Source organism: Podarcis liolepis, assembly GCF_965112155.1.
Source record: "Podarcis liolepis genome assembly, chromosome: 6".
NCBI classification, from domain to species: Eukaryota; Metazoa; Chordata; class Lepidosauria; order Squamata; family Lacertidae; genus Podarcis; species Podarcis liolepis.
In genome coordinates this window covers 57,839,457-57,864,349 of record NC_139559.1, presented here as the reverse complement: position 1 = coordinate 57,864,349, position 24,893 = coordinate 57,839,457, and the positions used below count along the sequence as shown (strand labels likewise).

Genomic DNA, 24,893 nt, shown 5'->3' with positions numbered 1-24,893 from the left:
GGTGTCATTAGCCAGCCATTCTGGCTCCTTCTCTCCCTTTTCCCCGAATTCCAGGCACCCACACAGCAGCCTGAGAGCAAACTCTCCGCTTGGAGAAACTTTAAAGTCACTCTTTTTCTCATTAGGCTTCGAAAACAAAAGTGACTCCCTGGAAGCAGAAGAGACCCAACTGTATGAAGAGATTCTGGGTTCCTATGACCCTACTACGTCTCATCAAAATATCACCCATATTATTCAGGTAATTGTTCAGTGCTGGATATGATGCAACACAGAGGATATGCAAACTGCAGAGGCCATCGTAACTTAGTCCTGACAGGGTGTAAGGTAGGGGTGGAACTAATTATTACTACATCTTTGTAGTGAGTTTTGAGGCAAAGATTTCCACTTTCAGATCATAGGTCAGCAGTGCTGCAATTCTACATGCACTTCCTTGAGAGGGGAAAGACCCATTGAACTGTGTGGCGCTTCTGAGCTTGCATGCATGGGATCTCCCCCATTTTCAGTTTTCTGATTTAAACTTGTGGAAGGGCTGTAAGATCAGTGGGAGAGCACGTGCATTGGGTAAGAAAGGTCTCAGGTTCAATCCATGGGATTTCCAGGCCGGGCTGTGAACGTCCTCTGCCTGGAACCCAGGAGACTTATTACCAGCCAGTGAAGACAGTACTGAGCTAGAAGAACTGGTCTGGTTTTCTCCATAAGATGAAAAGCTGATAACAAGGTTTTGAATCTGTACACCTTTACTTGGGAGCAAATTCCAGAGTAGCTGGTTGAATTTAACTTCCAAGTGACGTGGTAGAAGAACAGGCTCCTCCACAGAACCTTTAATTCCTTCCTGCAAAGGTCTCTTAGAACAAGGAAGCCCTGCCAGTTGAGCTTGCCTTGCTGTTGTCCTCTCAGCTCTGTGTCTCCCCTGTGTCTCCTCTCTTAGGAATTTCTGCCCTACCTCACAGCACTACAGATCACAGAGCTTTTGTTGACCGCTATAGACTGCCTAAAGGAAGCCAATAGGAGCACCACTGTGGCATCACATGACATCACATCTGTAATCCTGCAGCGATACGTGCACAGATTACATGGGCAGGTAGGAGATGTTTGGAGCTAGTAGAGACCCCAGCAGTGACAGAGGCAGCTTCTTCAGAGGCACCATTACCTTTTTATACCCTGAGATAAACTGTAAATGGGTTTTACAGTTTATCTGTGGTGAAGGACCATTAATGGTGTTGGCAAGACTCTGTCAGTGCTCACAGGATGTTTTCCTGTGTCAGTACCTAATTATTGATCAGCTGACGCGTGCTCCCTGTACCATAGAGTTGCAGACTGGGAAGGGACCCCGAGGGTCATCAAGTCCAACACCCCGCAACGCAGGAATCTCAGCTGAAGCATCCATGACAGATGGCCACCCAATCTTCAGGAGAACCCAAATGACCAGACCAGGGGATCTTTGTGCCTTCTCACCTCCAGGACCAGCCTCAGATGTTTTGCTGACTGACCAAATAGCCTCCCCAGCCTAAGTCCAGTCACATTATTTTGGCACTTGAGATGGAAAATCCCACAGGCACTTCTCCCCCTCCCTAGCAGTGAAAGTACAGCAATAATAAATATCTTAAATACCTTAAATAATCTTAAATAATAAATATCTTAATGATTTGTTGCTTGGCCATGAAAACAGGGGGTCGCATCCATACCACACATTTAAAGCACGTGGCTTCCCTCAAATATTCCTGGGAACTGCAGTTTACCCCTGACAAAGCTACAGTTCCCAGGATGCTTTGGGTGACATACTTTAAATATATGTTTGCTTTCTGCTCTTTGAGGGCTCTGGTTTGTACCTTGTGCCCCAGCACTGCTTCCCTCTAGCAGGGCATTTAACTGAAGCATGCTTGTTTCCTTCAAGGTGCCGGAAATTGTGGATAAGATCTACCAGCAGCTTGGTTCCATTTACCAGTACCAGGACAGGCAAATAATGATGGGGGTCCTGGCCCAGCTGGCTCATACCTACATGGCAGAAGTTTGCAGTGCCCTTCTCCAGTGCCCTTTACCAATCGACAGGTACATAGTTCAGTGATGCTTAGTCCTGCTGGGTCAGCCTTTAGTCCCTGGACACCTTGGGGTGGGGGGTGGGGAACATGGGAACACGGGTTCCCATTCTCTCCCACCTGCACTTAGGCCTCAGTGCTCCAGGAAATACAAATCAGAAAATACCTAAAGCCAGCAGGGAAGATTCTTATGAGTGCCACCTTTTCCTGCAAGGAGAGAGTGGGAACCGGAATGGCCTCCCGCGGTCATCCTTCACAACCAGTTCCCATACGGAAAAAGCAAACAGCTTGTGGATTTAGGAGGGTTGGAGCAGAAGCCTGGTCTGGTTATGGAAATGTAGGAGGGCTCTGGATTGAGGGGAAATAGAACAAGGGAATTCTGATGCTAAAGAGAGAGGCATGGCTATTTTTTGAGGGCAGAGGGGGAAGTAAAGCGACAGAGATGCATTCACACGCCTCAGGGGTCACATCTAGTTTGGCCCCCAAGTCTGCAGAACACCACCTCCTCTCCATTTTACAAAGTGCAGATTGGGACTTTCCCCTCGCATGCCATATCTCTGTGAATGTTTCCCTTTGAGGACCAATCAATAATTTCTATTTGTCCGAATAACGGTATTGCACCTCAGTTACTTAAGCATAACGTATCATTTCTGGTGGACTGGTTTCCATGGTATACTTTTGATCCCACCACTGCAGCCATTGTTGCGCTCTGGGGACTCTTCAAAGTCTTCATTTATGCCAGGGATGGGGGAGCTGTGGTCCTCCAGATGTTGCAGGACTGCAGCTCCCAGCATCCCTGTCCATTGGCTACGCTGGATGGGGCAGATGGGAGCTGAAGTCCCATCAACATCTGGAGGACTACAGCTTCCCCATCTCTGATTTATGCACTCAGAACAGTTGGGGGGGGGGGCAACTGACATGGTTCATGGTTGTGAGTGTACAACCCGAAATGTTTCTGTTTCCCTCCCCTGAACTTGCAGGTATGCTTCTGAGATGTGGCATGTGTTGACCAAAACGTGTTCGAATGATGACCTAACTCTCCTTGTGAATGTACTGCTGAAAAAGCTGCAGCTGAGCCCAAAGGTCACGGGAAACTATATCACACCTCTGGCTGTAAGGAATTGTACCAACTTGTCTGGATGGTTTTTGCAAATGAGCTCCCTAGAAAGAAGGAAGGAGGGGCATAGCTCAGTGGCAGATCATCTGCCTTGCCTGCAAAAGGTTCCAAATTCAATCCTCAGCATCTTCAGGTTGGGTTGGGAGAGAACCCTGTCTGAAGGCCTGGAGAGCTGCTGCCAGTCAGTGTATGCTATACTGAGCTAGATGGACCAACGGTCCACTCAGCAGAAGGCAGCTTCTTCTGTTCCTAAAGCAAGTTCCAGTACTTCCTCCGAAACCCCTTCTGCACAGGACCTGCTTTGAATGTGACAAAATCCCTTGTAGGAAGTAGCATGCAGCCTATACATGTCGCATCACATAATGATTGCATGCACAGGTATTTTCTAGCATGTACATTCACTGCTGCTTCCTAGCAAATGTAAACTCATGTAACTGTCGGCCATGTGACCTGCTAGCAGTCACATTAAACAAATGTGCCGTGTGAGGTCCAACAGGGAGCATTCTCCATGCAGGGAGATTGTAAAGGAACTGAGTGATGTTACTGCAAAAGTGTTGAAATCCCTAATACATAATCTGCAATGATGCATTGGCATTCAGTACTGCATGAATCAGTGCTACCTTCAGTCCTGAGCTTGCTTGCCTATTCACTCCATTGAATCCAGTGACTGCTACTTGTGAATAAATAGGCTTACGGTTGCGTTTCTTTCAGGCGGTGCCCATTCTTGCCAAAATCACATCCTTGTTAACTAGGCTTTCAAATCAATTGCAGTTATTATACCTAATAATATATACTTAATTATACAGAGGTTGCATAGACCGTTGACCTGACTCGGGAAGAGGTGTTTACATTTAAAATTAGTCCAGGAAAGATAAGTGGTTCAGGAGTAACACCCCCAGAAACATAAATGAGCTCTGCAGAGAAAAGATCTTACCACAGTCTCTCTCTCCCTCTCCCTTCTCCCTCTTCCTCAGGCTGCCAGCGCTTTCTCGAAGCTGTTATCTATGCCCAAAAGTTCAGAAGTGGCCTTCTACATCTACCCCCGGCTGCTGATGGCGCTGCTTGTTCAGGTGCACTATAGCATCAGGCACAGCGTAATAAAGAACTCAGATTCTCAGGAGGAATTTGAGCCTGTGGGGTAAATATGAGAGAACTTGTTATGGTAGGGGTCAAACGCACTCCCGAGAACGCGTGAACATGCTCCTATGTAATGGCAAGCTTCCATGCACTATGTTCTCTTGAGTAAATCTCACCCACAGAGAGCGGTGGGCATAATCTAGCCCTGGCATCAGCATCCTCAGGCAGCTGCAAGGACCCACCCCCACAAAAGGGGCCCACCACTTTTGCCTTGCCCTGAGTCCCAGCCCTTCCCTTTGAAAAAAGCAGGTGGTTTTGGAGGCCGCCATTTTAATTTCTGACAATGCCCTTGAAGGGGCACTGGTGGGTGGACACAGCATCACACACATTGGAGGAGCAGGCATTCTCCAGTGATTGCAATGATAAAAGTGGCAGTTCCCAAAGATGCCTCTTTTGCAGGAAGTGGGCAGAGGAAAGGTTGCCAGGCAAGCAGAGATGCTGAAGAGAGGGTAATGGGCTGGTTTAAAAGGCCTGCAGGCCACGTAGTCTCCTGGATAGATGTGGAGGGGGTGGTGTCCTTTCAAAATGTATGTCCTGCAGAAGCAGTTCAGGAGTACGACTAGGCAGCCATTCCTGGATAGGGACAACCTGACCACTGTAGTCCATGCATTAGTAACCTCAAGGCTTGATTACTGCAGTGTATGTTATATATGGGGCTGCTCCTGAGTCTGATTCAGAAGCTTCAGCTAGTGCTGAGCAACAGTGTTTAAATTGTGTATACAGTCATACCTTGGTTCTCGAACAGAATGTTGGACTTCTGAACACTTTCAAAAACCAAGGCACGGCTTCTGATTGATTGCAGGAGCTTCCTGCACTCAGGCGGAAGCCACAGAAGCCACGTCGGACATTTGGCTTCCAAAAAACGTTTGCAAACCGGAACACTCACTTCCAGGTTTGCAGCGTTCGGGAGCCAAAACGTTCGATTCACAAGGCGTTCGAAAACCAAGGTACAACTGTATAGAATTTCTCCAAAGTGCTCTAGTGCTTCATCGATAATCCTACATTGGCCCTGTAAAGCAGACTAGTATTATCCCCATATTGCAGATGGAGGGTTGAGTCTAGGCCTAAGGCCACCTAGTGAGTGGGTTTGTGGCAGTGGTAACATTTAAACTGGGGACTTCCCAACTAGGAGGTCGCCCCTGAGCTACACCTGCTTCTTGGTGTGTCTCATATTTTATTTTATTTTTAAATTCAGCTATATTGTAGCAGCACTGAAGATTCTTCTCCTAGCTGTGAGGTGCTATTGTGAGTTTACTCTTATTGAGAAGGAGCGGGGCTGGGAGCTCCTCATCAGCTGTGAAGATCACCATCGGGGAGTAGGCCTTATTGCAAGGTGCGCAGTGGTAAACATTTGGTTAAAGGTAAAGGTAAAGAGACCCCTAACCATTAGGTCCAGTCGTGACCGACTCGGGGGTTGCGGCGCTCATCTTGCTTTATTGGCTGAGGGAGCCGGCGTACAGCTTCCGGGTCATGTGGCCAGCATGACTAAGCCGCTTCTGGGGAACCAGAGCAGTGCACGGAAATACCGTTTACCTTCCCGCCAGAGTGGTACCTATTTATCTACTTGCACTTTGACGTGCTTTCGAACTGCTATGTTGGCAGGAGCTGGGACTGAGCAATGGGAGCTCACCCCGTCGCGGGGATTCGAACCGCCGACCTTCTGATCAGCAAGTCCTAGGCTCTGTGGTTTAACCCACAGCGCCACCCGCGTCCCTAACATTTGGTTAGAGCACCCCAAACATTTACAAAAATTCCCAAGTGTAGAGTTAACCACTGGCCATAACGGTGTGCATCTGCATTGTCTTTCCTAACCAGAATCATGCTTCAGACCTCCAATTATGACCTTTTGAGGATCTTGTACCTCCTAGTTCCCTTCCTGGAGCGAGGTGATGAAGAGCACCAGATCACAGGATTGGCTTTCTTCAGCGAAGTAAGGAAGATGCAACTTCTGCACTGTGGAACCATAGAGGCCTTTCTGGGAATGCAGAGTGGCTTGTTGGCCTTGATTCCAAGGATGGTTGTACAAACATAGTGATAATGCTCACCTGTGACTCGGTGGTTATGTTCTCAGATAGTTGTTACTGGTGGTGTAAGTGGACTTGGATCAAACAGAATATATTTGTAGCAGTGCATCTGAAGAGCTGCTTCATCCTGTTGCATTTTGTGTAGGATGCTGGCAGAATAAATTAGATAAATAATATTTGGTCTATTAAAACAATACGGTTTTACTTATTCAAAGCAGAAAGCTGATACCAAGAACAAACTTAGTTGGTCTCTAAGGTGCTACTGGACAATTTTTTTATTTTTATATATATATATTTCTACTGCGTCAGACCAACACGGCTACCTACCTGAAAGCAGAAGCTGTTCAACTGTGGCAAAATAAGTAACAACAGAACTAGTAATATTTGAGAAAGTGCAGGATCTCTAATGCTAGGTTGGTCCTTATTTTGCCTACACATTTGGCATCAGGTCATGTCAAATATGACATCAGATGTGCGGCAAGTAGGCATGGCTCAGGGGAAATAGCCTCATGGGACAAACTGGGACCTGTGCTGGCCAAATTTGGTCCACATGCTGGAGATTCTCTACCCCTGCTGTGGTTGAATGCAGCACAAAGAATAAACAATATAAATCCCCCGGAAGGCAGAAGAATGGATGGGTGCAACTGCTGCAGGCCATTTCTGCTTAACATGGATGAAGAAACAGATTGCGCGTCCATTGGAAGGGCCACTGTGTACTTTGAAATTTTGGGTAGGATTGATAACCAAGTGCCAGAAGCAAGTTAGTTCATTTTTGGCATCTGAACAGGATTTTGGGGGTGTGTCTCTCTGGAGGAAACTGAAGCAGGCAGTTGCTTGTGAACCAAATTCTCATGGACCTCTTCTTTGTCTTTTAGCTTCTTTGTATGTCAGAGGCCAGAAGACTTCCCAAACAATATTCTTTGTATCGTCTGAAGCGAGGACTGGCTAATGAAAACCCAGTCATCCGGGCATTGTGTATCAAAGGACTGGTTAACATTGCATACTGGATAGGAAAGGTAAACAACACGGCCCATCATATGATTTCACTGGATTTAGTTGATAAATTCAGAAATATCTGCTGAGGATTTAATTCCATTCAGCTCAATTTGCACAAAATTTGTGGAACAGTTAGACAACATAAACTATTTACTGTACTGATCATTCATTCTGATTTGTTTGTGGGGAGGTTCTATGTTGTTGTGTCAATCAATCATTAGCCCATACTTTCCAGCGTGTTTTCCAATAATTTTCCTTATTACAAAAAGTCTGATTTTGGGTGAAGTGTGTTTGTTGTGCAAGAGCACAAAATCAATTTAATTGAGCAACCTGAATTTTCCAGTATGTTGAATTGAATCCCATCCAAAAAATAGCAGTAATCTCCAAAGCCTATGAGTTATAGCCACAAATTCTCCAGCACGTGGCATAAGCAAATTATGCCCTAAACATCTATAGGCACATGGATTGCTCTCCAGCATTTTGCATGTTTAGCATGAAGATTTTTTAACGTGTTCTCAGTTGAATGCACTTATAAAATTTTCCCAAAATTGGAAATATTGATATGCCAGTGTGGCTTACTTCTGAGCAGGCATGTATAAGACTTTATTTTTAATAGACTTTATCACTTGGAGAAGGTGAGTGCCGTACATTATATTACAAAGAAATCTTAATTCTCCATTGCTGTTTCACTTTCTTTGCCTTAAAATTATGTTTCTTGTCCACTGCTTCATGCTTAAACATAACATCCAGATAGCTTGTTATCCATAGGTCTAGTACAATGAAACTTCAGTTTTCGAACGTAATCCATTCCAGAAGACCATTTGACTTCCGAAACATTCGAAAACTGAAAGCAGAAGCCTCAATTCAATAAGGAAACTCAAAACGGAAGCTGCGTCAGATGTTCGGGTTCTGAAAAACGTTTAAAAAACCGGAGCATTTACTTCTGTGTTTTCTGCATTTGGGAGCCAAAATATTCGAAAACTGAGCCGCTTGAGAACCAAGGTTTGACTGTTTATTAACTTAAATTTTGCCTTTCTGTGCAGGAGGAAGTAAAGATTGTATTGCCTGCCATGACAAAAGGTCTTTCTGGGATGGATGGGCAGCTGTTTGTAGAGGCAGTTGCTGAAATTGAGAAGATTCTTAATGGCCCAGAAGGAGCAGACTGTATTTGCGATATCAGCCTTTCTCTTCAGGAACTATTCAGTGATGTAAGAAAGCAGTGTCACACTAGCTGGGTTTTGTTACAAGCCGACAGGCAGGCCTACCCTCTCACAAAAGTGCTTTTCTCTTGAGGTCACGTTGACAATGAGAACCAATATGGTGCAGTGCCTGGAGTGTGGGACTTAAAGACTCTCAGGTTCAGATCCCTAATCTGGCAGTGCCATTAAAGAAACTCAGTGTCCTTGTGGCTGTCGCTCTTTTTCTTGGCCTAACCAACCTCACAAGGTTGCTGTAAGAATAAAATAGCAGGGGAGAATCATAGGTGTGACTTAGCTTAGGGGAGCAAAATAAAAATTTCACAGCTGATAACCCTGCCCAGAGATAGATGCTGCATAGCTTCAGTAAGGTAAAAAAATGGAGATAACCCAATAGCTGTTAAAGTCTGAGGCAGAAAATCCTCATGTGGTGCTAAAAATATAGTAATAAGGTAGACAACTTGTCATCCTTTAACAATACCCCAAAATCAGAATCCCCCTATGGGGGGCAAAATGCAGCAGCTACTATTCACTCGTATGAACCGTTCCATATAGCCCTATACAGCTTGGGACAAGGATATCTGAAAAATAATCTCATCCCTTACATACCAAACCAATCACTGCACTCAGCAGGAGAGGACATACTGCAGATTCCATCTTATCAGAAGGCTCATTCCACATGAAGGGGAATCTGGCTTTCAGTGTGCTGGTATCTAACCTTTTGAACTCCCATTACATTTCAGACAGGTGGAATCTTTATGGCCTTTTCAGCATCTGTTGGAGACTTTCCACTTTCAACAAGCCTTCTAAGTGGAGATTTTTTATCCCAGTAGTATTACATTACATACATATGCAGTATGTGTAATTGTTTTTAACTGTTTTTAAGATATAATGCTTTTGGATTACTTCTATGTGATTGTTTTAGATACCTTTGTTGTTGTTGCTGGCATCCGTCTGTCTCGAGAGACAATGGAGTGCGCCTCTGGGGGTGAAGTCAAACCGCTGCATTAGCAGCACCGAAGTGATCTCCCCAGGATGCAAGGCTGGGCAGGGTGTATGGAGGTTCTGGGCTGCCCAGACGACAAAGACCCCACCTCTCAGCCTCACTGATGTGGTCCAAAGGAAACCAGAGCAATACGTTTGGCACTAGCTTGGCATATGTTTTTGTTGTATTGTGAAATCGCTTTGAGGTGCTTCATAGGAAATGATTCATAAATGAAATAAAATTATCATTTAAAAAAATAATGGAGAAATGGAATTACAAATTTTTAATCAGGCTCAGTTTGCATGTCACTCTCTACTGAAACAATCTCACTGCCTTCTTTTGTTTCTGAGACAGGAAAGAGCAAATGTCCGCGCTTCCGCCATATGTCTTTTTGGGAAAATGGTGAAACGGGCTAAGAAAAATAACAAGCATTCAATGAGGCATCAGGTACTAGAAAACTTGGTTCCATTACTTCTGCATCTCGAAGAGGAGGACCCTGACATCCACAAGGCAAGCTTCTGCCAACATTTCTTTGTTTTCAGGGGAACCATCATGGTTCTCACCAACCAGATAATTTAAAAAGTTCTCTCTTCTAGCCTTTTCTGCCTCCCATCTGAGTGCTTGTCTTGCCAAAGGCAAGGTTGTTCTTTTAAAATGAGATTCAGAAGCAATACAAACTACACAAGTGAGTGAGAAGATTAAAGATTTTATTCTAAAACAGCAAGCAACATATACATACCAAGCAAGCACTTCAGTCTGCCACTTGGAAGCCCTCATGAAGCAGCGAAGCGACTCACCCAGGTAGCCTCAGTTTGCACAGCTCTGTGGCCAATCAGTCTGTGACCGAGCTTCAAAGAAACTCTGCCTGAACTGCCCAATTTTATAGATAGCCCCCCTCCCAATGCCTCACTTTCTCAAAACAATGTCCAACATCAAAGAAGGTACCCATCATTATCCTTCACAACTGATGAGGCAGCTGTGGGGGTCGGGCTTCACCTCCTCCCAATGTTCTCAGGACATCTAAGACTGTTCTCACACCATCAAAAAACTTAACAAGAGTGAGGGAGGGGGAAGAAACAGGCAGGAAGGGCTCTGTGTCAGATCACTAACTCCTCAATACATTTTGTCTTCCGGATGCATTTCCCATACAGTGTTTTCATGCTTCCTTGAGTGTAAATATACCAAACCTCAACATTCACATTTTCTGTCCCTTGATGAGCAAATACCAGAAGGTGTGTCCCTTCTAAAGAATATTCAGTAGTTGGCCGTTTTGTTTTCTGAATGGTGTAAAAAAATGATATATCATCTCCATATCTTGCAGGAATGTAGTTATGCCTTAAATGAATCCTTTCAGTTCCTGGGATGGAAACTACCAAAGCAGGTTGTCAGCAGGAAAGCTTGGCCTGAGCATGAAGAAGTTCTGGATGAAACCTGCCAGTACCTTGTATGTTGTCTACAAGTTCTGACTATTGCTTTACATTAAACAGCATCCGTTCTCCGGGATGTCAGAGTCTTCCCCAGCCCTATCTGCAGATGCCAGGGGTTGTCCCCAGGGTGTTTTGCATGGAAGATGCGTGCTCTACCACTGAATACAAACCCTTCCCAGTGCTTCACTAAAAGTTCTTTGCTGGTACAAAGGAGTCTAGAGACAAGGACAGCAAGAGAGGCAAGAACACAAGCCTGATTGTGGCAAGGGCAATGACCTTGAAGGAATTAAACAAAAAAACCAACAGCCACAATTTTTTGCATTCATTTGTTTTTTTTATAAATGTCTAGATTAGATTAAGGGCAAAGTGGGGTGATAATATTTTTGAAAGATTATGAGCTGAGTGACATCCCTAATTGTGACATTTTTTAATTCTGGGGTGGAATTCAACACTGCCATGTAGCTCGCATAATGGCTTTCGATCCAAATGTTGCTTCTGTGTAAGAGGTGATTTTCAAAGATGCTCTCCTCCTCTTCTGTTAGTGCAGCCAGTTGCAGGAACAAAAGCCATGCTGTGAGTTGCGCAGCAGCACTGAGATCCCTCCTCCTGCTCATCACTATAAAAGGATATGCACAACTTTCTTCATTTGATTCTTCACAGCAAGCTGATATTTGTCCATCTACAGTCTTTTTAAAAAATCAGATATGATGATGATAATGGTTGCATGTTTATTTATGTAGCTCTTTCCTAACTCTCACACCAACTCTTTATTTTTATTTTTAATGAAGACAATTCTTCATTTCTTGAGTTTCCAGGTGCAGAAGCAAGAGGCAAATCTCCAGAGATTCTTGTACCAGGACCTTTACTACACTCAGAGTGAACTTCTTCCGATAAAAAGGGCTTCCATCGTGTTCCTTGGTAAATGAAAAACACAAGTTCAACTGTTTGCATTAGCTCTTGCCAGGACCTTTTGATCTTCGTTTTACTGTGGAGAGGATTCATTAAAATCATGCAAATTCCCTAAAACAAGTTTAGGGAATTTATTTAAACCCAAGGGCCAAATTCACTTATAAGCAGCTTTCTAGTAGTGGGTTCATCGAACAAGGGATAGGACTCTTAACCTTTGTACAGTAGGCTACATTCCTGCAACATCAAACCCAGAGATTTCTATACAAACACACACACACTTTTATCCAGACAAGCAAGAGGCATTGTCACAGTTCAAACGCACAGCCTCATTCATCTCAGGAGCAAGGTTTGCCACTGCTATGCTGAAAGGATGCCGATAAAGCTGCTTTGTGGACATCTGTTTGGATGAAAGCTTCTACTCAGCAAATGCTAGCTTCAGAACACACATCCAGCCCTCCCTTCCCCTGATAACCAGTACAGAGTTGCGTCCTTGTCCTTGAGAATATAACAATTTTAAACCCACTTTCTTAAGACATTTCATTGAAACAAAGAGCTTGTTTTCAAGTAGAATTAGTTACACGCGTTGCTACCAGGCATTGACCCAAGTAAATGACAACTAAATCCTTGTGTGTTGCCTTTAGGTTTTCTAGTACAACATATGGACAGCAAGGCAGGAACTACAGACTTGGAAATGATCATTCATGGTAGGTTAAATAGAGAAATTGTAAGATTATTGCTGTCATGTCTTTAGGTACTAAATGAAGAGCTGAACACAAAGGAGACAATATGAGATGCAGAGACTGTTACACTTTTATAGAGTGTATATTTTCCTCTTTCTTCCTTCATTTTTATTAAAATGCCAAAATCGTGAAAGATAATATAGACACAAAAAAAGACAGAATATAAGCAAAGTTCAAAGACTTATTGGTCGATAATTTATGAATTAACTCACATCAATTATTCTTGCTATTAAAATACTGAAAGCACCTTAAAACATTATGGGGCCACCCTGAGGCAGCAATGTGTTTTTTCTTTAATATTCAACAAGTGGTGCTTAAAGTAGAGCACATCCTTTCATATGGGATACATAAAATCACACAATATAATCAGAAAAATCAACTTTGCTTTTTTCTCCCAGTTGCATTCAGAATTGCACAAGCTGCTAGATACTTAGGGAGGGGAAGAAATCAAAGTGTGTTTAGGGTAATATATAAACAACTTTAAGTATTTTTCAAATCTCTATTAGACATATGTAAATTTACCGTCTTGTTTTTTGTAGGGTATCAGTTTTAGAAAAAGAGGCTGTAAAAGGGTGGTTCTATGATATGGTTTCATATAATGATTTGGACACAATTATGCTGCAATTCAGGAAATTAAGTCTGCCGAAAGCTCTGCAGTATTATGGGACTGTCATATTTCCTTCCTAAAATGTAAACTCTGATCTCCACAGTTGCAGAGAAATAACGGCTAATGTTTTGGTAGCTAATAGTTGTAGGTAAGGCTCTTTCCCTTCAGGACTTGTGCCTTTTCTCTCTACATCCAATCTCTCTATTATATCGGTCCCTAATAATAACTTCCATAATAATAATGTGCAACTCAGGACTCAGGCATATTACTAAAGAAACAGTGATTTGAATGTGCTACAAACACACAACACCAGATGGTGCCAGAGAGCAAGAAATTTTAAAATGCGATTTTCCATAGGTTTTTTTTCCCTTTTGTTATAATGATCTAATTTCTGACTTACTTATAGCGGGGGGTTTTCTCTGTTTTGATCCACCCTAAAATGAAAGACACAAATAAGCAAATTCACTAAATATGTGCAAATCATAAAATTTGTGGAGTTATTTTTAAAGATGTCCACAACAACCACAAGGACACTAAATAGCTGAAGGTTTAATGTGAAAGGTTTAGCATTTATTTGGATCAGAGCCCCCTTATGTGTTAATGTTTCCCTTTCATTTTCAGCTCTTGAAGGCTTGATGCATGACCCAGATGCTTCTGTGTGCATAGCTGCAGCACATGCCCATGAGCGCGTTTCTTCTGTTCTCTCCAATCAGAAGGAGAGGCTTGAAAGCAACTGCAAGACGGAGGCCGGTGACACTGCTGCTGAAAATGCTCTAAGGAGTTCCAGAGCCCTGAATAGTATCCGCCACACCCCTTCCAGACTTCTTGCTGTTATAAACCTCTGGAGATCGGCCAATGGAAATTAATATTGGACTGGAAGAGGAGAAAGGATCTTGGTGCATAGCTCTTCCTAACAGCAGCAACAACAAAAAGGCTGTGAATATCACTCTTCCTATACTGAACCTCAGCAAGAACATTATAAAGGACCATAAAAGGAATTGATAATTTACCAGCTACCTGGATAATAAAGAACATCAATTCCCTACAGAATCCAGCCTCCTGGACTTTTGCTTGCTATAGTTACATCATGACAGGCTTTTCTATGAAGATCAAGGCATGCATGCCCTAGTCACTTATTAGCTTGTATACAACACTCCTGCAAGCCCCTTTTAAATACCAATGTTGTTGTTTAGTCGTCTTAGGTAAAGGGACCCCTGACCATTAGGCCCAGTGGCGGACGACTCTGGGGTTGTGGCGCTCATCTCGCTTTACTGGCCGAGGCAGCCGGCGTACAGCTTCTGGGTCATGTGGCCAGCATGACTAATCCGCTTCTGGCGAACCAGAGCAGCGCACAGAAACGCCATTTACCTTCCCGCAAGAGCGGTACCTATTTATCGACTTGCACTTTGATGTGCTTTCGAACTGCTAGGTTAACAGGAACAGGGATCGAGCAACGGGAGCTCATCCCGTAGTGGGGATTCGAACTGCCGACCTTCTGATCGGCAAGTGCTAGGCTCTGTGGTTTAATCCGGCACTGGTTTTTCCTCAGCTCGCCTTTTCCCGCCTACAACCCCAGACAACTGACGCCCCCCCCCCCAAGCGAAATAATTTAAAACAAAGCGGGGCGGTGATAGAGCGAGCTTGCAAAAGCCCCGCTGCAGCGCCGCGTTCCCCATTGCCGGCCCAGGGAAGCAGCGTCGGGCTCAGCAGGGGCGGGAAGCCGCCGCCTCCGGAAGGGCGGAGCGAGCGAGCCTGGCTGCGACTGGAAGGGGAGCGCAAAACGATGGCGGAGGAGGAGGAAGAGCACGAGGCGGGCTGGGATGCCTTCCTGGACCGGTTCCGCGGCCCCGAGCGCTACGCGGGCGCCCTCAGCCCCGAGAACTGGGAGCAGGTGCGTCTCTCCGGGCGGCGGGACGAGGGAGGACCCGATGGTCGCGCTCGACTGCACGGGCTCCTGGGGAGATGCCAAGTTGGGGAAGAGTCTCCAGCCTTTTAGTTTTATCCTCTTTTCACCGGCCTCTTGTCCCCCCCCCCCCTTTCCATCCTCTCCAACAGCCCTGCCAGGTAGGCAGAGGGTGAGCATTTGGGGGGAATTGGTCTGCAGTTTTGAATGTCGGGATAGGACCCGGGTTCGAAATCTCCCAGTCGCCCGGGCTGTTTGCTGGCGTGGCTCAGAGCCGGTCACTGCCTCTCTCAGCCTATACGACCTCGCAGGGTTGTTGTTGGTGTTGGGATGACGTGTGGAAGGGGTTTGGATCATGCGCGCAGTCTTGAGCTCCTTGGATGAAAGGTAAGATATAAAGTAAACAAACACTGGCTAGCCTTCTGCAAACCACTAATTCCCAGTCTTCCCCCTGACCACTGCAGGGCGAGGGTTGATGGTACCGATCTTAACAGGGTTATTTGTTGTGAGCATTGCTGGTTAGCTCTACTAAATTATGTTTGAGCCAGAGGTCAGTTCTGGAGCCTGCTTTCAACTTCAAGGCATATGAGCCAACAGTAAAGATGAGAGTGCCTCTAGAGCTTGTGCAGACTGCCTTGCTTCCAGTGTTAATAACCAGTCATCTCCCACACCTGGATATAAGAGAGCAGTTTAAAGAACATGACCGACTTCTGGACAGGTTTTCCTGACAGCCATGGGTTTTTGCAGCACATTAATGTTTCACGTTGACATTTAAAATATTGTCACCATTGTTTTATCATGGAGCAGTTGCTGGTATATACTGAATCTGCATGTAACAATAGAGGACACCTGCAAACTGTAACTATTAGGTTGGCACAATGTTGTCAACACAATTTGGCAACTGAAACTTACAACTTGACCATGTACAGTGGATGTTGACTTTCTAACCAAGGGGTGGGATGTGTGTTGTGACATTAGAGTAGGTAGCATTTTAAACCTGCATATTGGGTTGCAAGTTGACAATACATGTCAGTGTATCAAAAAAAAATTTTTTTTTAATTGTAACTTGAATTTGGGAACTTGTGACTCTGCAGACTTTGCTGGACTGTACTCTCCTCTTTGCTGTCCCTTGACCATGCTGACTGTGGCTGATGGGCATTGGAATCCAACAACATCTGGAGGGAGGGCCAGATGTTGAATTCTGGAGGGAGGGCTAGTTGAATAAGATGATGAATTCTCTAGTCACATTTTTCTATACTGTTTATTAAACTAGTTTATTATTAATTAATTTATTGAAGATACAATTTAATAAACTGTAATTTAATAAACGGTAGTTTAATAAACAATGGTTTAGCATTATGTGCTAACCTGGCCAATGTGTCTTTCTTGGTAAACAAGAATTGGCTTGAGAGGATAGAGAAATTTAATAGAATTCAATGACGGATATTACAGGATGTATATCTGTTACATTCCTGTTGGTTTTGTTTTTTTGTAACAGGAAAATGGTGGCTTTGAAGGTTTAGCAAGGGCTGATGCTAAGTCTGAAATTACTTACCTAGAAAGCCAAGAACTATGAATTAAGTGAATTCTTTAGAAATAACCAGGGACAAAATTCAATGTATGGAGGGGGGAAATGCAAGTTCTTTTGTTAAGTATCTCGAATAAAGGCTATATTTCCAAAGACATGTGGCTATTTTGAACCCTTTCCTTCTATCCTTGGTAACTTGGGCTGTCTGCATTTGTTGACAGGAATTTGACCAGATCCCAATGTTCATGAAGAAAGCTCCTGCTGAAATAGATCCTAAGCAGAATCCTGACCTTGCTTGTCTTCAGTCTATTATTTTTGATGAAGACCAAACATCTGAAGGTAGTCTCCACTTACATACTGTAAATGTATCAGCTGATGAAATTTACGTTGTTCTCGCAACACTTTCTCTAGGAATCAAAGGGCATAATTGTTTTGTCTCAATCAGTTCAATGTCTTGAAAAGAGACATCCCAGCTTTGTCTTAACAAGGCAGGTGCTCTGTTGTGTCCCATTTGAAGGAGAAAGGCTGACAGTCCAGTATAGCCTCTGTCACAACCGTTGTCCAAATGCTGCAATAGGTGTCCACAGATAAATGAGCTGACGGCCCTACTGTATTCCCATTTTGAAAATAAAGATCTTAAGCCAGAGCTTTAAGGTTAGCAACCAAGTGTTTATATTGAAAGGGCACCGTCCCATTTCAAAAAATACATATTGGCGGCTCATAGGACTTGTAGAAATTTAACTTGGCCGGCACACGCAGCTCCATAAAAAATCGAGAGGTTATCGTAGCATTAAAAACTTTAATAGCTGCAGAAATATCCTTGGCCCCCTTTGGTGTAAAAGAAAAAAAATAGCATAGCAGGCTGATTAGCTTGAGTTTTCTGGGAAGCATAAGATCTGTGCTTTATCTGTTATAGATAACTTGACTTTTAAAGGAGTGCTTATGATTGCTTTTCTAACATTGCAATGTTTATCTTTATTGGTGTTTTTCAAGCCCAGACCTATAAGAATGAGGGCAATGATTATTTCAAGGAAAAGGATTATAAGAAGGCTGTGATATCCTATTCAGAAGGACTGAAAAAGAAGTGCAATGACCTAGAATTGAATACTGTTCTTCATACAAACAGAGCTGCAGCCCAGTTTTATTTGGGTAATGTATTGCATTCAAAATTGTGCCTAGCTCAAATTCTATATAGCAGAAAAATATCAAAGGTAGAACTTTCTCCTGTATGTTCCAGCAGTCATAAAGTTGTTTTTGAATTTTTTTAAACAAACAAACAAGTAGTATTGAGGATGCTAAATTTTAGACCCATATCCTTGTTAGATGTTAATTTAGCAGTGTATGTGGAGCTCCCAAAGAAAATAGGCACCACTGAGTTAATTGGGACTTACTCTCAAATATGCATAATATTGCGTCTGGTTTGGCTGTCACTGTCCACATTACAGTGCTTTAAATTTTTTTAGACATAATTTGATCCAATGTATTCCAGGTCCCAAGATTCAGTATGTGCAAGCAGAGATGTCTCTTGAGCAGCTAGTCTGGATAAAAAAAAAGAATTGAGTGCTGTTGGTTTTTAATAGGGATGAATAGCCTCAAATGCAGATTCTGAAAAGAAAGCCAAGAAGTAAGAGGTTGTGTTGAAGTTTTTGCAGCAAAATCAAATTATTATTTACCAAATACATTTTTTTAAAAAAGAGGGGCAGCTTTTGGAATCTGTATCTTACCTGTTATAATGCCTCCTCTTTTCATTATCCTTATAAATTAATGTCATATTTGAAGACCTCACGTGTCTTGCCTCAGTGTAGCCCAGTGTTTCTTAGGGAGCAATTTGCCAGCCTCCCTTAAAAATCCAATGTAATGACCCAGGTTTTACAGAGGTATGTTTTGTTTAGGTAACTATCGCTCTGCTCTCAATGATGCTATCGCAGCAAGAAAACTGAAACCCGATCACCTCAAGGCAATTACAAGAGGTAAAAGAATGTTCAACAGTTGCATTTTAATAGAGGCCTCCATGTAATTAAGAAAGTGGGGGCACTATATAACAGCAATAAAAGTTTGTATAGAATATTCTTGAAAAGTAAACTTTCAAAGTGCCTTGAAATAATAACATAATGCAACTTAAAAGGGTTGTGTCTACTTGAGATAAAGAGAAGGAAGAAGCAAGGGAACCTTGGAGCAAAGTTATATGCAGTATGTTAGGGGCAGCATGTGGTCTGAAGGCACGTGAGACCACCACTCCAATGAAGCAAAGCAGGTCTTGGTCTAGTTAGCATCTGGGAACCACGGGAGGATGCTGAATGCTGTTTGTGCTCACTAGTAAGGAGGGAGATGGAAGATGCTCGCAAATCCACCTGCCGCATCCTTCCCAGCAGCCCTACCAACTTTGAGCCCTGCGAGTTTTGTTGAGACCAGGAAGAAGAAAGAAACAAGAGTTGAGGCTTATTGCCACCTTTGTCTTTTTTGTTGATGTTTTTTGTGGTGTTGCTACTTTGGAAAAGGAGTGGGAGATCTTTGCAATTGGTGCCCTTATTGTAGTTTAGCTTTGTTTGCCTTATAATGGAACTGTAAATTTGTTACTATTTACTGGACATGTTTTTATTATTTGTTATGTTGCTCCCTGCTCTGAGATTGAAAATAGTCAGTGAAGAGTGGGTTATAAATACTTCTAAAAGTAATGATAAATGTAGGGTCATGCTAGGTTGTATGATGGAAGAAAAGTAGGGCATAAATGTAAGAAAATAAATAAATGTCAGCCCAGAATTGAGGCCTCTATGGCTCTTCAGTGCCTTCAGTCTGGAAACAAATTGACCAGCGTAAGTGTACCTCCCTGTTTGCCACACTGATGTTTTAAAAATTAGTTGAGTGTATCTGTGTTTGCTGCGGACATATGTGAAACAAACTACATTGGTACCTCGGGTTAAGAACTTAATTCGTTCTGGAGGTCCGTTCTTAACCTGAAACTGTTCTTAACCTGAAGCACCACTTTAGCTAATGGGGCCTGCTGCTGCACGATTTCTGTTCTCATCCTGAAGCAAAGTTCTTAACCCGAGGTACTATTTCTGGGTTAGCGGAGTCTGTAACCTGAAGCGTCTGTAACCTGAGGTACCATTGTATTGCTTTTCTAGGAGCACTGTGCCATTTGGAACTTAAACACTTCTCTGAAGCCATAACATGGTGTGAGGAGGGATTGAGAATAGATCCAAAAGAAAAGAAACTTCTGGAAACAAGAGCTAAAGCTGATAGACTAAAGGTTAGAAGGGGGCAAATGGAGACCTGTTTATACAGTAGACTAAGACTGGTGGAACAGCATTCTCCTCCCCACAGCAACGATGTAGCTTTGTCTGTCTTTCAGCGCACTGAAGAGAGGGATTTCAGAAAAGCTAAATTGCAGGAGAAGAGGGAACAGTCTCGGAAGGAGGCCTTACTCAAAGCTATCAAGGTAGCTTTTTCTTTTGATGGGAAGAATTGCCCCTGGATATTTTAAATGTGTAAAGATGTGGATACTTGCCTCATATTTTTTTTCTTTTCTCTTCTGATGTAGGATCGGAACATCAAATTGTCTCTAGCATCCTCTAAGGAAGACACGACGATATCAGCAGACCTGGCTGAGATGTCTTTAGATGGACTTGGCTCAGAAAATGATATCGGTGCCAAAGTCTGTTTAGATGAGAATGGCAGCCTAACCTGGCCTGTGCTATTCCTGTATCCTGAGCATGGGCAATCTGACTTCATCTCCTCTTTTCATGAAGAATCGAGGTGGTTGTTTTGTAAAGCTGAATTTATATAAATCCAAATGAACATAATATGGAAGGGAGGAGGCAGTGGGTTCAATTCACACATTTTATTTGCCGTGTTTTCCAGTACTGTGGTAAGACCATTCAGATCTTCTGAATGTGAAGAGTAGGAGTGGGAGCATGCCTGCCAGCCTCATCTGCTAATCTCAGAGTAATGTCTGAACAAGTCTTCCCCGGCCTGATGCCTCCCATCAAATGTTTTGGGCTACAACTCATTTCAGCCCCAGCCAGCATGGGCGGTGGACAGGGGTGATGGAAGTTGTGGTCCAAAGGTTTTGGAGTCTTAGAGCATGTTTATATGAAGTGGTGTTTGTGAGCTATTTTAGAGACTCTGATCAGTGAGAAGGTAGTTATTTTTGGATTAACCTTAAATAAGGGAATAGATTTATGATCTTCCTGAGCATGCCTATTTTGAAAAAAAGCATTGAAGAATTTAATTTTTAAAAATACTGTGTTGGTTAGCAGCCTTTAATGAAGCTACATTGCTTTGAATTCGAAAGGCGTCAGTGTACAGTATCTACTTGAATCCAACTCTAGTAGTTGCTGAAGCTGAACTTAATGGCTTGGAGAGTAACATGATGCATCTTCTGTTTCAGATTTATTGACCACTTAATGGTCATGTTTGAAGAACTACCTCCCTGGGATGTAGAAAAGAAATATATTCCTAGTGAACTGGAGGTAAGAGACAACGCCTTTTGGCATTTATCTGTCCTTTCTTAAAATGGATATTCTAATATATATAACCCTGAGCAGTGTAGCCCCATGTGGGATGCCTGGAGCCTAGACCTTTTGTACCCTAAGGAGGTGCAGGAGGGGAGCAATGGGCTCTAGCAGAGGTGGAGAGAGAGGGGGGACAGGAAGATTGAGGTTAGAGGGAGTAAAAAGGAGCCTTCCAGCAAAGACTGAGAGAGCAACCACCCTTTGCCTTCACACAACAGTATACTAAGCAACAGCTTCATCATGGAGTTTGACAGAGCCTAAGTCAGCCTCTACCTGCATCCCAGGCCAAGAATGGGAAACTTATGGCTCTTCAAATGCTGTTGGGTCTAAAATTATCATCTTCGTTGATCATTGGGTATGCTGGGGTTAATGGGATTTGGAGTCCAAAAACATCTGGAGGGCCAGACTCCCCAACCCTGATATAGCCACAGATAGGTCAGACAGGCAGAGAATAATCTCAAATCAGAGGGTTGTGTTATTCGTAAACAACTGCAAAATTGTTTTTAAACTTTCATTAAGTACTTAGATTTGTAGGCATGAATAAAAATTCATTTATTTAGCTCTTCCAAAGGCTTGAAGTACAGTGGTGCCCCGCAAGACGAATGCCTTGCAAGACGGAAAACCCGCTAGACGAAAGGGTTTTCCATTTTTCAATGCGCTTCGCAGGACGAATTTCCCTATGGGCTTGCTTCGCAAGACGAAAATGTCTTGCGAGTCCTGATATTTTTTTTCGCTCCCCCCCCCCCATTTTTCTAAGCCGCTAAGCCTTTAATAGCCTTTTAGCAGCTAAGCCTTTAATAGCCGCTAAGCCGCTAATAGCGCTAAGCCGCTAATAGGGTTGCTTCGCAAGACGAAAAAACCGCTAGACGAAGATACTCGCGGAACGGATTAATTTCGTCTTGCGAGGCACCACTGTATATGGCAAGCAATAAATAGAAATAAAATTAAATCCGGTAAAAAACCACCCCTAAACTACCACAATTCTGGACTCCCAGAACTTGCCCTAATAAATTGCAGTCTCAAATTGAAGCAATAGAAAGGGTTTTTCATCACATGAGTAGTTGGTTGTTAGTATTATGGATGCCCTGCTGACCTGCATAAATAACGTACCAAGCCTTACAGGTAATGTTGCTTGTCCTTGTTCACATATTTAGTTGATTTGTTTCTCAAATTAAATTGCACAGCTATATTTTGAGGATGAAGAAAAAGGAGAGATATACCAGATAAACACAGAAACCACATTGCTACAAGCGCTGCAGCACCAAAGGTGAGATTCTGAGCTGGGGACTGCATGTTACTCACCTTTATTGTCAAAATGACACGTGTGTAATGTTGAATCAACAGGATCCATCTACTTGCTTCAAAAAAACAAGAAGGGTTTTTTTTTTTTGTCTAACAGTAATCTGACAGAGAAATAATTGTTCGTCAGCAGATTCTGCTGTTAAGGATACAGTAGTCTTAGATATCCACAGCCAACAAAACTGCCCATATGTTGTCACTTCAGATTAGAAGTATCAGCTTCAGCTGAAGCTTATTCATCCATTTCACTACAGGGCTGCCTCAGTTTTCTCTTGGTGGCACCAGCTAGACGTGACAGTTACTTACGGAAATAACAATGCATAGCCATTGCACTGAAAGGTGGCTGCATTTTTAGACTGCCTTGCAGCAAAAGGCTAGGTGACCAGCTTCTAAAGAAAGGGTAATTTGCTGCAGTTGCGCCTGCCTGAACTTTCAGAATGTCATGGATCTTCGCAGTGGGGACATCTCTTCTTACCAACCTAGCCTTTTAGATTTTCCAACAATCAAAGCAGGGGATGGACTTGAGCATCGTGCTGTGGTGAGCATTCCCTCTGTGCAAACATTTCAGCTTGCCAGACAGAATGAAGCCCACCTTTCTCTCCACTGTGCACTATTCTGCAGGTTCTCCTGACCCCTGCCCAGAGCCAATTTCTGGGCATAAGAGCTTCTGCTGACTGGGCTTGTTAGGTGAATCCCACCCATATTATGTTTCTGTCCTATCTTCTTCCAGATTTGTAGAGCAGGCTGAGAATCTAACCTATCAAGTTATTCCAGTATCTTTCAGTGTGGAATGGGGTGGGGAAACGGGATGGTAGTGTAAGCAAACATGCATGCACAAACACAAGCATATAGGTTATCTTAAAATGTTGTGAGCCAAGACTGGAGGTTGACTTTCTAATTGTTTTTGCAGGTACTTCATAAAAGCTGGGACTCCTACCTTTTTGGTTTTGGTGAAACTTGCACCTTTCTCTAAAAACTACTTCTTTGGGAAGAAGGTCCACTGGCTAAAGTGAATGAACATTTTTTGAGGGGGTTGGGGTGGAATACAACACATAATGGAACATGGCCTTTATAAACTGAAAGATCAACATTTTGTACACATGTATCTTCTTCTACAACAATTGAGATGGCAGATTTCCTAATCCTAACCACAGAAACTGCACCTGCACTTCTATTTAATTGGGGTGAATAAGCATCATTCACATTTTCCTAAAAGTAAAGGAATAGAACAAAATGGGGCATACGTTAAGTAGAAAACCTCACTCTCCACTGTCAAAGGCAGTTATGTCTCTGAATACCAGTTGCAGAGTATCACAGGTGGGGAGAATGCTGTGGCACTTGGGCCCTGCATGCAGGCATCTCGCACGTATCTGCTTGGGCACTGTGAGTACAACATGCTGGATTATATGGGCCTCTTTTTCACCTGATCTGGTAGGGCTTCTGTTTCGTTATTCACCTAGATATTTAATACACTGAGTTTTGCTTTAGAGAAACAGACCTCCCCCCCCCCCCCCATATCTGATTAGTTTGCCATAAACCATGTTTGCCATAAACCATGTTAATCTCAATGGGGCTTCTACTAGCAGCTTAGGGCAACACAGTATAACTTTACAGATTTAAGTGCCATAAAGTAAGTGTATCTAGGGATCAGGGAGCATACTTGCATCGAATGCTATGCAAGTACAGCTAACAATTCTGTTTTAGGAATAGTTAGAATGTGGGGGGGGACCCCTAAATGCCCGCCACCTGTTGTTACTTTTCCAATAGATTCATACAGAGCGTTCGCCTGCTCAATAGGCACAGAGATTAAACCACAGCTGCGATTTATTCACTACTGTCTTGTGCACTTCAGCAAAGGAATGTGGAATGCCATCGTTGAGAGCTTTACAATTTTGCTGGCTTTTTGCTGTGACAAGTTCGTATTAACCTATCCAAAATAGGTTTTAAAAGGAGCTGGGCACATTTTATAGGTTCTAAATTATGGTTTTAATTTCTAGAGGTACATTTCTTACACCCACCCAGTTGCTAAAGTTGTGGCCAAAGTAGCATCCTTCTCCATGCTGCTAATGTACAACAAGTAAAAATACAACATAAAATGACTTGTTTCTAGAGTACAATATCTCAAGGATGCGCCTTCACACTGAGTCTATCTGTGGCATCCCTCTGTATACAGCTTAATTGTTTTTGAAGTGCTCTCATGCAAGTGCTTTCTGAACTTGGAACTCGCATCACTTTTCATGGAGGTGGGAAGATCCAGTAAACGCAACTTAAGGCATAAGGCTACGGATATGCTGTACAGCAACTTACTCCTGAGTTCAACCTATATAGAAGGTCAAGTACTACCTGAACAAACCTGGCTAGTGCTTGTCTCCAGGGAAAAGGAGGTACCAAACTGCTGCTTGACTTTTGAAACTAGACCTCTGTTGTATAGCAAATAAAGAACAGGAGCGTTTTACAATAGGGTACTTTTTGACT

At 43.2% G+C, this 24,893-nt stretch overlaps 2 protein-coding genes across 18 annotated transcripts in view; both read left to right on the top strand.

The window, feature by feature from the left end:
• MROH7 (maestro heat like repeat family member 7) overlaps positions 1–14,224 on the top strand; it is a 28,106-nt gene extending 13,882 nt beyond the window's left edge. For 11 of the 16 annotated variants that reach the window (XM_083510186.1, XM_083510188.1, XM_083510182.1 and 8 more), the window contains 14 exons: positions 126–238; positions 929–1,081; positions 1,895–2,049; positions 3,017–3,149; positions 4,128–4,291; positions 5,486–5,623; positions 6,106–6,220; positions 7,190–7,330; positions 8,354–8,518; positions 9,846–10,001; positions 10,813–10,935; positions 11,734–11,836; positions 12,469–12,531; positions 13,796–14,224. In XM_083510186.1, the coding sequence (XP_083366312.1) occupies positions 126–238; positions 929–1,081; positions 1,895–2,049; positions 3,017–3,149; positions 4,128–4,291; positions 5,486–5,623; positions 6,106–6,220; positions 7,190–7,330; positions 8,354–8,518; positions 9,846–10,001; positions 10,813–10,935; positions 11,734–11,836; positions 12,469–12,531; positions 13,796–14,040 (1,967 nt within the window). In that variant the 3' untranslated portion in view covers positions 14,041–14,224. Of the gene's footprint in view, positions 1–125; positions 239–928; positions 1,082–1,894; positions 2,050–3,016; positions 3,150–4,127; positions 4,292–5,485; positions 5,624–6,105; positions 6,221–7,189; positions 7,331–8,353; positions 8,519–9,845; positions 10,002–10,812; positions 10,936–11,726; positions 11,837–12,468; positions 12,532–13,795 lie in introns of all 16 variants that reach the window. The other 5 variants (XR_014527727.1, XR_014527728.1, XR_014527729.1 and 2 more) reach the window with 4 other exon arrangements.
• A 682-nt stretch (positions 14,225–14,906) lies between these two features.
• Positions 14,907–24,883, top strand: TTC4 (tetratricopeptide repeat domain 4). Of its 2 annotated transcripts, none has more exons than XM_083510139.1 (10): positions 14,907–15,065; positions 16,827–16,944; positions 17,599–17,754; positions 18,498–18,575; positions 19,731–19,855; positions 19,958–20,044; positions 20,147–20,361; positions 20,996–21,077; positions 22,304–22,386; positions 23,329–24,883. In XM_083510139.1, the coding sequence occupies exons 1-10, from the start codon at positions 14,958–14,960 to the stop codon at positions 23,429–23,431; spliced, it is 1,155 nt and encodes a 384-aa protein (XP_083366265.1). In that variant the 5' UTR covers positions 14,907–14,957; the 3' UTR covers positions 23,432–24,883. The 2 variants fall into 2 exon arrangements, with proteins under 2 accessions (XP_083366265.1, XP_083366266.1); XM_083510140.1 differs by lacking the exon at positions 23,329–24,883 and adding an exon at positions 22,673–23,305.
• Positions 24,884–24,893: the final 10 nt, after the last annotated feature.